Source organism: Jaculus jaculus, chromosome 14 (genome assembly GCF_020740685.1).
Source record: "Jaculus jaculus isolate mJacJac1 chromosome 14, mJacJac1.mat.Y.cur, whole genome shotgun sequence".
Lineage (NCBI taxonomy): Eukaryota > Metazoa > Chordata > Mammalia > Rodentia > Dipodidae > Jaculus > Jaculus jaculus.
Genome location: NC_059115.1, coordinates 76,051,096 through 76,064,886, shown reverse-complemented (window position 1 = coordinate 76,064,886; position 13,791 = coordinate 76,051,096). Strand labels below are relative to the sequence as shown.

Here is a 13,791-nt window from a genome sequence, read left to right as displayed (position 1 = left end):
GTAGTGGAAGTAAGGAAGAACACACTGACATAAAGATTCTATGAATGATTCTAATTCTAAACAGCACTAAAAACAATGAGTAAAGGTGCTTCTAGAAGTGATGACCCACAACTGAGGCTGTAACTCAGTGGTAACGTACACGCTTAGCAGGCAAGAAGCCTTGGATTTGATCCTAACACCATAGAATGGGAGAGTAGAAGTGACAGTCCAACTATAAATTCTTTCCATTGATTAAACATTAATAATTTACTTCAGAAAATTTAAACTGAATTTAACTTATTAAAAAAAATGTTTAACTTTTCAAAAACTTACTGAGATTCTAAACCTTGCTTTTCAAGAAACTGCATCGCACTGTCTGAAAAATTTGTAAACCCTACAGAAAAAGAGAAAGTACACTTATTATGAGGATGAAATATAGAAACCTTGGAAATAAAAGGAAACAGAGCAACTTCAATTGCTTAGCTCTTACATATGTTAATTACTATGCCATAATGCAGTAAAATTTGGTTATCAGCAGGATGTCTCTGAATGTGCATATTCCATGAGTGTGTGTAATTTCCGTTCTTTATGGGAGCAAGCCTTACCATTATAGAAACTTAGCTGACAAGAAGGAAAAATGCAGGGATAGTATTTTTGGGAAAAGACTAATAAAAACCTTGGCTAAAACATAAATAACAACAAAATAAAAACAAGTGAGATTATTTCAGAGTAATATAGGTTAATAGAATTAGAGCCTCAACTCTAATCTTAAACATTTATCAGATAAAATTTAACACAAAAGTAAAAAACAATTACACTAAGTAAACCCAAACTAATTTTGAAACTTCAGTTATATTACCTGTCTCAAGTCCAAATTCCAGGTAATTCTCTGTTACAATCAAAACTGCCATTGCTTTGACGAAGAAAAAAAGCCCAAAGGTGACGCAGACTGACTTCTCACCACCATCTTCTACTTTAAAATAGTGTGCAGTTAATGAAAATAGAACTTTGCTGCAGAAGGAAAGTTTAGGAAAAACCACCAGTAACTCTGTGGGAGCTGCACATAACCACTCAACAGGATGTGAATTTCATGAGAATCTGACCACTATTTACACTGATTCTATCTGCTTTCTGATGTCCTTTGGAAGGAAATGGAAAACTAATGCAAATCCCAAGTCTTTTAGGAAATACGGCATGAAAACACAGAAAATCTAAGAGAAGCTGATGTATAACATTCTTAAGTTAAAGAAAAGTATGTCACAATTAAGTTGTAATTAGAGAGTGTATTTCTTATATATATATGATGCAAATTTAATAGGAGGTAATTATAGGAATTTTATGTCAGTAGATTCTAAATGACATGAAAAATCAGGGTAGAGGTTATTTTAGGGAACTCTTTACTGGGCACTTTTATCAGAAAGATTTACATTTATAATTAATTACCTAGCACATCACAGTAATCATTCATCAATTTAAAATGTGAAATTACTAATAGCTATCTGTTGCGTAATAAAAATGTATTTTAAGCTATCAGTCATATTAAGTTTAAAAAAAGAAAGTAATCTCCAGAGAAGTAAATTTCAAGTGACTACTCTACACCGGCCACAATTTCAGTGTGATTGTGCGCGACCCACTCAGCACACACTACTTCATTTCATCAGGGTTAGATCAGAACAAAACCCAAAACGTGAACTTGGATCTTATACCAAAGGGCTCTTCTCAAGAGCATAAATCAATCAACTAAAAAAAGGTAAGTAATAAATAAACCTAGAAAAACAACTTCTACAAAAGTATTATCTTTAGCACTAGAAATCAGTTATTTAGTACTTGTCATGTATAGAAGAAAACAAAACAAACAAACAAACAAACAAACCATGGTAAGTAAAAACCTAAAAGCTACACAGCCAGGTGAAGGCAGCTCAGATTTCAGTGCAGGCAGTCTGATTCCAAAGCATGTTCACCTAACTATCCATTTTTATGCCTCCACCAATTATGAACAGTACCTACAGGTCATATATGCTAAGATAGCAGTAAAATACGAAATCTATACAAAATAGAACTGTCCCAACAGAAGGAAATTGTTCCAACACTCTCAATGTTTGTTGTTCTACGGTACTGAGCATTAGGGGAAAGTAGAGGCTAAATTATTATTATTATTACTATTATTATTTTTTATAATTGATTTTTATTGACAACTTCCATAATTGTAGACAATAACCCATGGTAATTCCCTCCCTTCCCCCACTTTCCCCTTTGAAACTTCATTCTCCATCATATCCCCTCTGCCTCTCAATCAGTCTCTCTTTTATTTTGATGCCATGGTCTTTTCCTCCTATTATGATGGTCTTGTGTAGGTAGTGTCAGGCAATGTGGATACCTAGGCCATTTTGTATCTGGAGGAACACGTGCCTTTGACTCAATTCATACTGCATACTAGATATCACTCATAGGCATGTATCCTAAGGACTCTTCTTACTACCTTAGAGATACTTGCTCAATTATGCTGATTGCCATTCTATTCACAATAGCTGGGACATGGAACCAGCCTAGATGTCCCTCAACTGATGAGTAGATAGTGAAGATGTGCCATTTACACAATGGAGTTCTACTCAAAGGTAAGGAAAATGATCTCATTCACTGCCTGGGGTCCCTAAGGGGTGGGTGTTGAAAGACATGGCTTCATGTTTTGGAAAATGGAAGCTAGAATCTCTAAAGAGACAACTTTCAACTCCTTTGCTTAGACTAACAATAATGTATTTGGCTGGGTGTGGTAGCACATGCCTTTCATACTAGCACTCGGGAGGGAGGCAGAAGTAGGAGGATTGCTATGAGTTAGTGACCACACTGAGACTACATAGTGAATTCTAGGTCAGCCTGGGCTAAAGCAAAACCCTACCTTGAAAAAACAAAACAAAATAAAACAGTGGCCCAAAGTGATGTCAAAAGATCAGAATGAAATTTTCAAAGATTTTATCTACTGCTTCACAACAGAATATTAGTTGTAAAACGTATCAATACTAAAGAAAAACAAAATTAAACAATCTGTCCCAGGCATAAAACATAATTTTACCCATATCAGTTAACTTTTAATACAATCCCGTACCAAAGATGATATAATCCTGACTCAATTCATACTGCATACTAGATAAATTAAATAGCTCAGTAGTTTCTTCAACATTAGAACAAACTGTCCCGGTAACTCAACATAAAATACACATACAATATTCTGAAATGCAGTCCTACAATCCGGCCAACTCACATCTCCAAATTTAACATAATAGTCCCCAAACTGCTTCTTCAATCAGAATAATGCATCTGCCCTCTCCTAGATCCAATCCCTTCCTCTGTCTCAGGTCATAATCTATCTCCTGAACTGCCCTTTCCTTTTCTTCTACTTCAGGAAGACTGACCTGAAACTCCTTCAGGCAGTTTAGCATCCCCTCTAGCCAAAGCACTCTCTCCCTGTGAGTTATTACAGCACATCCTGCAACTTAGTCGCATGTACTCCGAGCTGGAGCCAGATTAAAATAAAACAAAAGCTATCATTTTTTTTTTTTTAGTTTCAGAACAAAATTTAATTTAATACATTCCCAGCTAAATGAACTCAAACTAAATTATACAAATAATTCAAAAGAAACCCAGTTCTGTACTAACCTTCTTATTTCATTCCTGATTTTTGACCTCAAACCCGAGGAATTTGGAACAATGGATATCATAATAGGTTTCTAAGCTTACGAGAAGGATAAAAACAGCTCTCAGAAAACCAAAAAGTACAAAAATATTATGATCATATATATGTATGTATGAGAATCTTATTATATTGGTGTAGATTTCACTTTCTAAACAATATGTATTCCAAAATTATTGAAAATGAGGATGAATGTCAATATAACAATTCACAATATCTTCCAAAAACTCAAGAGCTTGCATTTTCGAGCGGGTGGCCCCAGCACAAGACCTTCAGTAAGGCAGGAAATTACCACCCAAAAAAGATACGACTTTTCTCTACGTACAGGGTAAACCTAGAACTTAGTGATGAAACTGCAGAATACCAAAGGCCAAGAGAAAAGCTCTGAGAGAGCGTATGTACAGCACGCAAGGCAAAGGTCACCCAGTTTCTCAACACTTCAAAATTCTGAGCAAAAAATCATTTTCTTTATTTGAATTTCTACTAATCCAAACTACCAATTAAGCAGTTCCTTTTCTAAGGATACTACAGAAAAATGTGGTCTTCCAAAAGGACAATAACTAAGAAGAGTTCAAGGGACCCAGAAAGCAACACCAAGGATTCTCGGGATGACAGCGAAGAAGGCTCAGGAACAAAGCCTTACACAAGTCTACAGAGAACTGAGGGCTGCAAAGGGTAGTCCAAGCCGGGCGCGCGTGGTGGCGCATGCCTTTAATCCCAGTACTTGGGAGGCAGAGGTAGGAGGATCACCTTGTTGAGTTCAAGGTCACCCTGAGACTATATAGTGAATTCCAGGTCAACCTGAGTAAGAGCAATACTCTACCTCAAAAACTCGAACCCCCCCAACAAAGTGGAATGATGTTTATGAACTGTTAATGTTTAGAATGTTTTGATACAAATAATATCCTGATAGGCATGAAATGATAAAATTGATTACAAATTTAATACAATATTGTCTCTATTTGGGGAAGGAAGAAGAGAAGGAAATTAATTAAAAAACCCAAAATTAAAATGTCATCAAATAGAGGCTTTTAAAAATGAAAGTGGCAGGCTGTTGCCATGACACCAGATTGGAAACAAAGTGGAGAGAAAGCATCTTTCCCTGTATTTACATTACTCCTAATATAAAAACTACCCCTGCTTTAAAACTTACATAACCAAGAATTCAACAATAAAAAGTTCCCTAATGACCTATATTTTTTCACATTGGAGGTGAGGTCTAGTAGTATTAACTATAAAAGATAAATTTATACATTAATGATGCTTTGAAGGATACATTGCAAAAGACAGAACCAAGAGGCACCAGACTAAGCTGATGTTCATCTCCTGCGTAGGCCTCATGAGATCATAGTAGACTTCAGTCACAAAATACACGATCGTAGCAGCCACTGTGAAATCCACCAGCCACTGGTATTCTGGAAAGTAATGCAATGCTGAAAGAGAAATGGTAAAGTTTCACTTACATGTTCAGTTTATGAGGACATATGCATACAACTAAGGATGCTAAGACTTTTTTTAAATTGATTTACAGTGTCAAATTTACAGATATAAGAATAGAAAAGGACATGAGACATTCAAATTTAGCATGCAAAATTATATTTAGAAAGCTCTTTAATTAATAATTCAAATAAGATTGAAGTGAGTACCACAGATTATTTAAACTGTTGTTAAAATATGATTATAATGTATTGGTGTTTTCTTAACTGATTAACTATGTTTTAGGAGAACTTATAAGTCAAACAAAATTGTGGGTCTAGCTATGATTAAAGTTTAATAAACACAATCTGGTTTAGGATACAAAAAAATACATTTGTATAGTTCCTTTCTGTGAAGTAACAGAGACCAGCCTTACATTATTAGCCACTTTAATGGAAAACTAGTGCTACTGTAGACAAAAACAGTAAATGAAATAAGGCCACTTTTTATTCTCTCTTCCCTGTAAGAAAAGCTGATGTAATGTTAACTTTGCATAAAATCATACCCTTCAAAAACTTATTTCAGGGCTGGAGAGATGGCTTAGTGGTTAAGCACTTGCTTGTGAAGCCTAAGGACCCTGGTTCGAGGCTCGATTGTTGAGGACCCACGTTAGCCAGATGCACAAGGTGGCGCATGCGTCTGGAGTTCGTTTGCAGTGGCTGGAAGCCCTCATGTGCACATTCTCTCCCTCCCTCCCTCTCTCTCTCTCTCTCTCCCTCCCTCTCTGTCGATCTGCCTCTTTTTCTCTGTCATTGTCACATAAATAAATTTAAAAATTTTTAAAAAATTATTTCATTCTTCATAACTCATGTTAGAAATAAAACGGGTGCTTGCTACACAAGTGTGAGGAGGACCTGAGCTTGGTCCCAAGAATACATGCAAAGGCAGACACAGTAATACACATTTGTAAACCCAGCACTTTTATGGCAAAATGGAAGGTGGCGGCAAAGAGCAGACTTTACTTCAAATAGGGTGGAAGCTGAGGACCAAGGCCTGAGGTTACCACAGGACCTCCCCAGTGCACAGTGGCATCCGTGTGCCTACACCCACACACAATGCTGATAGTAACTACAGTACCATTGCCTTTTGCAGTTCACTTGATTTAAACTTTTAACGAAGTATAAATATTATGGTTTGTTTCCTCTAGTATGATCCAAACTATCAACATTGATTTCTAGGCCTCCTACAAATGTGGATGTCACATATATAAGCATCAATTTGTATGTTCTTAGACACACATAATAAAGTGATCAACACTACTTTGAAAAATTCCTAAAGATGTAATGAATAATACCTAAAGACAAAACATCCTTATAGAGGAAGTATTTTAAAATTAAAATACCACTTAAATTAAGACAACCAAAAACATTAACAAACAACAACAAAAAAACCATTTTTTTCCCTAAACATAACGTTAAAAAAAATCCTGAATCTAGCACTGGATAAATAGCTCAATGACTTAGCACACCTCAAAGGCAAGCAGGAGGGCCTGAGAAGGACTGAGTTCGATCCTCACCACTTGTGTAAAATGGGAGTATGGTCACACCCATCTACAACCCCAGTCCTGAGGGGCAGAGACAGAAATCGCTGGAGCTCCTGGCTTGCAAGTGTGACCAAAACCAGCAGCTCTGCGCTCAGGGAGACTCTGCCTCAGGAAAACAAGTGAAAGAGAGCTAGGGGACACCCACCACTCCCCTCGAGCCTCTGCGTGCATGGAAACAGGGTGCACACACCTGTGTACACATGTGCATACCCCACACATACTACACAAACATATGCAAAAGAATCCAAATCTGTTTATTGCACTTTTTTGTACTTGCTCTACTTTGTTACCACTCTTAACTGACCAGCTTTTCACTTGAATGTGACTCCCAAGACAATTCTCATCCATCACGGCCCAGAGAAGCCGAAAAGAAAAAGCTGGATACCCTACTTCACAACATTCGCCTCATCCCAAAGTGGTTGTGGAATTTCTTCCTCAATCCTTTTCTTCCATGAGGGGTGGCACACAGACATATCTACACTCAACCTTTGGAATAACTTTTTAGAAGGAGGATAGTGAAACTGATATAGAAATCTTCATTGATTTAAATGTCTTCAGTTTTTTGTCTTTTTTTTTTTTTTTTTTTTGGTTTTTCAAGGTGGGTTTCACTCTGGTCCAGGCTGACCTGGAATTAACTCTGTCATCTCAGGGTGGCCTTGAACTCATGGCAATCCTCCTACCTCTGCCTCCTGAGTGCTGGGATTAAAGGCGTGTGCCACCACGCCCGGCTTGTCTTTTGTTTTTGGTTTGTTTTCTTCTTCGGTTTTTATGAACACTAACTGAAGTAAGTATTCTACTTCTTCATGCTTGCCCACGGGCAGGCTTCTTCCATGGAGCTCGCAGTAAACAGCAGGGTGACATTCAAAGTTTTCATGTTCCTCAAGAGGTTCTTATAATTGAGATAGACTTTTAAGATAGTTATTAGGACATCAACTGTGTATGTACTCAACCAATGCACAAGTTATATTCTTGAACATGCACTCAACCCATTGTTCATATAGTCACGTGTTCTTTTCATATTTAGTAATATCATTACAAATGTGCTTTTTAATGTATTATTGGAAATCCAAAAGGAAGAAAAAAGTTTAGAGAGAAAATTCTTCACTTTTCACAAATATGCATACACCATACATGCACAGCATAGGTTTACAGAGATTACTTTAATATTTCACTATTATTCTAGATAAGAATGTTCTTGATAGTAAATAGCCAGTTAATAAACTGGTACCTTTTGCACATATTTCTCAAAATTGTGCAAGTAAAACCACAAAATCAACAAACTATATGCTATAGCCACATTACTTAATTTCCATTGTTAAATTAAGCCTACTTCTCAGTCATTAGCACTGTTACATTCATTATATAATCCTGTCTAAGTTATCTAATTATTTTTCTAATAGAGAAGGGGGTGGAAAATAGTAACAGTAACTTAACTCATAGCTCTTAGGATAACTTAATATTGGTATAATATTTGGTCCTCAACATTTTTGAGGTAACAAAGTTAAGCAGATGGTGATTTTTCAATAAGTATTAGTTATATTAATAAAAACTGTAATGGAAATCAATGAAAATGTGTTTATGTCTTTGCATTTAGAGATCTGTGAGCATTTATAGAAGTAAGCACACATACAGAACTCAGTAAAACAAAGTAATTTACTCTGGTCTTCACTGGTATTTTAGGTTCCAGAAGATTCTTTTCTAGACATATTTACCATCTTTGAAGAAGTTACACTCAACTTTCAAATATTTTAGTGTCACTTTACATTATAAAATAATTATACGTAAGATATTAGATAAAGTTGTTACTTTTTTGATTTGTTTTTCAAGGTAGGATTTCACAGTAGCCCAGGATGACCTGAAATCACTCTAGAGTTCCAGACTGGCCTTGAGTTCACAATAATCCTACCTCTGCCTCCTGGGTGCTGGGATTAAAGTGTGCATCACCATGCCTAACTTCTGTTAAGTTTTTTTTTTTTTTAAATTGGTCTGAATGACCTCCAGAAAAACACAAATTATACAAAATTACTTTATGTATTACCTAAATTACTTTTAATATTATTTTATTTTCTTATTTTTCATGTAACCCAGTGGTCAAATTAAACATTAGAGAAATTTTAAAATACAAATAGCAAAACCTATTTATCTACTCTCTAAGGAAGAGTAAGCAATCTTTAATTTTATGAAGATATCCTCAAATCATTCTGATATATAGTGAGGCAACCCAGTGTTTTAGATAATACCACCTTACATGACATTTGCCTCTAGGCTTCAAATAATTTGATATAAATTTCATTTTATACTTAAAATCACTGCAATCACTATACTATTACAGAGACTAAGAAATGGGGAAAAAAAAACTAAATGATTTATTCAGATATTCTATGGGTTATAAAGGTGAACCTTAATTTTTTTTTTCTGATTACTAATCCCACTTAATACAAAAACCCCTTTCTTTAAATTGAAATATTACAATAAAGTTGAGTTGCAGAAAATATAGGCAAATTAATAAAAATACACAAGTGCAGTTTGTGTATGTACCCAGGGTCATGTGTGTGGGTTTACTGTGTGTCATGGCCAGAGGACAACCTTGACTGCTGCCACGCCCGGCTTTTTAAATAGATGCAGCGGATTGAACTTGGGTCCGCATGCATGAAGGGAGGCAGGTGCTTTGCTAACTGAGCTATTGCACTCACCCTACAAAGAGAGTTTGAAAGTCATGTTGTAAAGAAGTAGGCTAGTATAGGAAACTAAAATAAGTTTAGAATTTCAGAATATAAAATGGTGATTTCAACTTAAGATATATATATTACAATATTGAGTCAGCCTCTTCTCAAAACCGGGGAATATAATACTACAAATTAGGTGAATAGAAAAAGAAATTCATACAATTAAAGTAGTTTTGACTGCCTAAGTTCATTTTGAGGATTTTGGGTATTAAATTTCATGTTCTGTGTAAGGTACTTCATGATTAGAAAAGTATGCCAAAAGAAGAAAATCTAGCCATGAGAGATAAAATGAACGTACTTTAACTACTATAAAACTAGGGTATTCAGAACATTTTACCGAGATTTCCCTTACCTAATGTATCCACTTCCGTAACTGACTTTGTTTCTAGATGAAGGTCAATGTCCTTTGGAATGGTTAGTGGCTTACTTTCAATGTGACCATTATATTTCCTATAAAAATCAGACAGGTAACACAAAAACAAGTTACCTACACTGTTATGCAAGGGCTTCTGTTACACTAAATATGAGAGATTTTAAAATTTCACAGTGAAAGATGAAGTGCAATATTTCACCCTAGACAAAGTAAGAGACTCAAAAGCAATTTCTAAGAACTACAAAATGCTGATTTAAAATTTTGTGACTACATAGATTGCTAACAAAAGAATCACCAAAATTAGCAAAAGTAAAAAAAAAATCTTGGGTGCTGGTACAGTATTTCACACTTATTTTTGGCATAATATTAAAGGAAGTGAAGACAAAAATGCAATTTTCTTTGAAGTGACATACATATACAAGTATATAGACATAAACATATGACTATATCTGTAACTATCTATAAGAGCTGGAAGGATATTAAAGTTAATATTCATGAGAAAGTCTAAGCCCTGGAGCTGTTTCTGGAAAAACTCTACAGACCGAGGAAAGCAGAAAAATTCTTTAGGTGTATTTGTACCATTTCTAAATTAATTTTTGATAAACAAGCAAGTAAATAAAGCAAGTAATAAACTAAACTCTAGTAACACTGCATTAAATACTGGCAATTTTACATTTACCTGTGAATAAATATAAACTGGGAAAATCTTAGTAAAATATTTCATGTAAATATATGAAACAATTATTATAGCTAGTGGGAACAAGAGAGTATCACCAGAACATCTTCTTGTAATTACAAAGCAATATATACAAATTATTGAAAAATAATACTGATTACAAAGCACCGAAAAAGAATTCGAGCCTCCCACCTTTCATAGTACTGGTAGATAGCTGGAGGCACAAAGTCTTACAGAGAGCTGGCTCGGAACCTGTGTACTTCACAACTACCCTAGCTGACAAGTGCCCGCTGGTGCAAGAATGGCATAAGTGTTGTGGAGTTAACCAGCAATGTTCTGATTGGATTTGAAGCTCACTCTGCAGGAGGAAATTCATGCCTAGTTAAAGGTCCATGGCTAGGAGAGGCCATAGGACCTAGCAACCTCCCATTACTGTTGTACTAATGGACAGGCTGTCAAACTGCCTTCTAGATATTGATATTCATAGATCAATGGTGCTCTCAGCCTCCATTGCTCAAGTGGCAAATGCAGAGATACACAGCTGGCAAAAGTGCTAAGAATAAATGAGCACAGTGTTCTTAACCCTAAATAGGATATTGAAAACACTACCTGCAAAACTCAGGGAACTTCACTAATGAAAGAGAGGCAGAAAAATAAAGAGCCAGAGGATGAGGGAGGAGGGCTGTGCAACGCTCTCTTGTGGACACAATATGGCCAGTACACACTTAGAAACTCAAAATAGCTGTGGTTTGTAGCAAAAGAGTGATCACATCAACTTTCCATCATGGATGGGGCTTGCAAAACATCATGCCACCCAAAGTAGGTACTGGCAGTTAAAGGTTACTATGGGAATAAGAATCATGTTCTTTAGTGGCATAGCCACTAAGTAAGCTGTAAATAAACTTCCATCCATGTTCAAGTAAGCAACCCTAATTCAATTTGAGGGAGAGGGGATTTATACACAGACACAAACACACACACACAGAGAAGGAAAGAAACAAGAAAGTAGAAAAGGGATTAGCGGGGGGAAAAAGGTTTTACTGGAGGTAGATAAGAGAGTAATGAGGGTAAATAAGATCAATATATATGTATGAAATTTTCAAAAATACAAAAATAAAAGAGAAGAAAGGAATCTAAAGAACTAAATTCTACAAGGGTTGAACATGGTAAAATGACTGGCAGATGTTGAAGAACTGAAAATAAAAAACAAATTAAAACCTAATTTGGATTTAAATCCTGACCCTTAAATATATGAACCTGAGCAACTCATTTACCACCTCTGACCAACAGAGGGTTGCTGTATGCACCTATATGTAAGAATGGTCTTGGGAAGCTGGAGAGATAGCTAGCTCAGTGGTTAACGGCACTTATTTACAAACCATGATGGCCCAGGTTTGATTCCTCAGTACTAAAGTATAAAGCCAGATATACAAATTAGCACGTGTCTGGAGTTCGTTAACGGTGGCAGGAGGCCCTGGTGTGCCCATGCTCTCCCTACCTCTTTTTGTCTAAATAAATATTTTAAAAATGATCTTGGATAATATAATGTTGGACAAGAACACTTTGGTAAAGAACTGTTGAATTTTTTAAAAAGAAAGATTTATAATATTCCATTCCCATGAACTTCAAGATGTATTTATAATGAGGATAATACATATCAGTCTTCAAATTCTTAATGTCAGTTAATCATTAATGTTTAAAAAAGCGTTTTGTAAGCAGTTTTATAAATTTATCAGGCAAAGTTAGTATAATTTGATGATATATATAAAAATTTTGGAAAGTTGGGCGTGGTGGCGCACACCTTTAATCCCAGCACTCAGGAGGCAGGTAGGAGGATTGCTGTGAGTTCGAGGCCACCCTGAGACTCCATAGTGAATTCCAGGTCAGCCTGGGCTAGAGTGAGACCCTACCTCAAAAAATCAAAAAAAAAAAAAAAAAAAAAAAAAAATCCAACAATTGGGAGCACTTGGGAGGCAGAGGTAGGATTGCCGAGAGTTTGAGGCCAGCCTGAGACTACATAGTGTAGTGAATCCTGGTCAGCCTAAACTAGAGTGAGATCCTACCTCAAAAAGCCAAAAAAAAAAAAAAAAAAAAAAATTCTGGGGACAATTTATTGGCACTAATATTTTATAAATTATGATTTTAGAATGAGAGAAGACATATGAAACTCTTCTGGAATCTCAGTTGAGGAAATAGAGCCCCATTCAGAGAGGCTATCAACATGTACATTTCTAAGGATTAATGAGAGACATGTAATTTTAAAGTGGAAGAATTCTTCAAATTGACTATGTTCAGTGCAGTCTTTCCAGTTCACAGAAAGTTCATTCAAGGAGGCTTTTTGGCAGGCACTTCTCATCATGAACCTTAAACAGAGAAAAGATCAAAAGCTGAGGGCTGGCCATAAAGCTCAGTGGCTGGCCACGGACTCATTGCCCAGGACTCATTGCCCAGAACCGTGTGTGGAGGGCGGGGAGGGGTTGGCTAGCTGAAGGGCACCTGCCAGGTCCTAAAGCCCACCTCTTTTACTTTAAAAATGAGGAGACTGAAGCACAAAACAGGCCAAATTATCCACCAACATGATATGAAGTAGTAGCAATAGGAAACAACCCAGATTAACTGGCATCTTTGAAAGAGTTGGAGGGTAAAGACATGGGTTACAACTCTTGTCAACCAAACCCCAGCTAAATCTTACTTACTGTGACTATGTCGTGTCCATAATTTAAGCAAGAATAAAGTTAGTAATTTTTTGAGTAATACAATGATTTTTTTTGTGCTTATAAACTAATTTCTCTTACTGGAATTTGCATGAGCTCCAAATTCAAATTTATCAACTTATGTATAGCATAACTGATAAATGTTCTTTGAATCACAAAAATATGACTGCATAACTTGTGTAAAATGTTCAGCACTTTACAAGCTCATCAATGTGACTTGCCTGTCTTTTTTGCTTTTCCCTTTTTGCTGCTTCCCCGCAAGAATTCTTAATTCCTCTTCTGTAGGATGCTGATACCACCTTAAACTAAGGGAGAGAAAAAAACAGCTTTCAAACAAAGCACTTAAACTCACTAGGATTATTCATTCACTCTACAAATATTTACTGAGTTTCCAATTTATGCAGGCACTGTAGGGAAATATCAGGTGAAAACTATAATTCAAAGCAGCCCTGAAAGGGCTTAGATTCAAATCCAGCCAACACTTACCAAGCACTTACTAGATGCCAGGCCCTGCTATGTTGTATGCATACATTTCTAATAACCTAAGCTATATATTGCAAGCAAGTGGGCAAAAGCAGTCATTTTCCACCCATGCTTCATATGAAGGATTGACAGT

General features: G+C 36.0%; 1 protein-coding gene across 4 annotated transcripts in view; it reads right to left on the bottom strand.

Annotated features, from left to right (window-relative positions):
- Tmem161b (transmembrane protein 161B) overlaps nucleotides 1-13,791 on the bottom strand; it is a 62,219-nt gene that overhangs the window by 11,567 nt on the left and 36,861 nt on the right. For 2 of the 4 annotated variants that reach the window (XM_045134370.1, XM_045134371.1), the window contains exons 3-7: nucleotides 13,397-13,480; nucleotides 9,765-9,862; nucleotides 4,944-5,100; nucleotides 839-990; nucleotides 313-373 (exon numbers count right to left, since the gene is read on the bottom strand). In XM_045134370.1, the coding sequence (XP_044990305.1) occupies nucleotides 313-373; nucleotides 839-990; nucleotides 4,944-5,100; nucleotides 9,765-9,862; nucleotides 13,397-13,480 (552 nt within the window). Of the gene's footprint in view, nucleotides 1-312; nucleotides 374-838; nucleotides 991-4,943; nucleotides 5,101-9,764; nucleotides 9,863-13,396; nucleotides 13,481-13,791 lie in introns of those variants that run through there. The other 2 variants (XM_045134372.1, XM_045134373.1) reach the window with 2 other exon arrangements.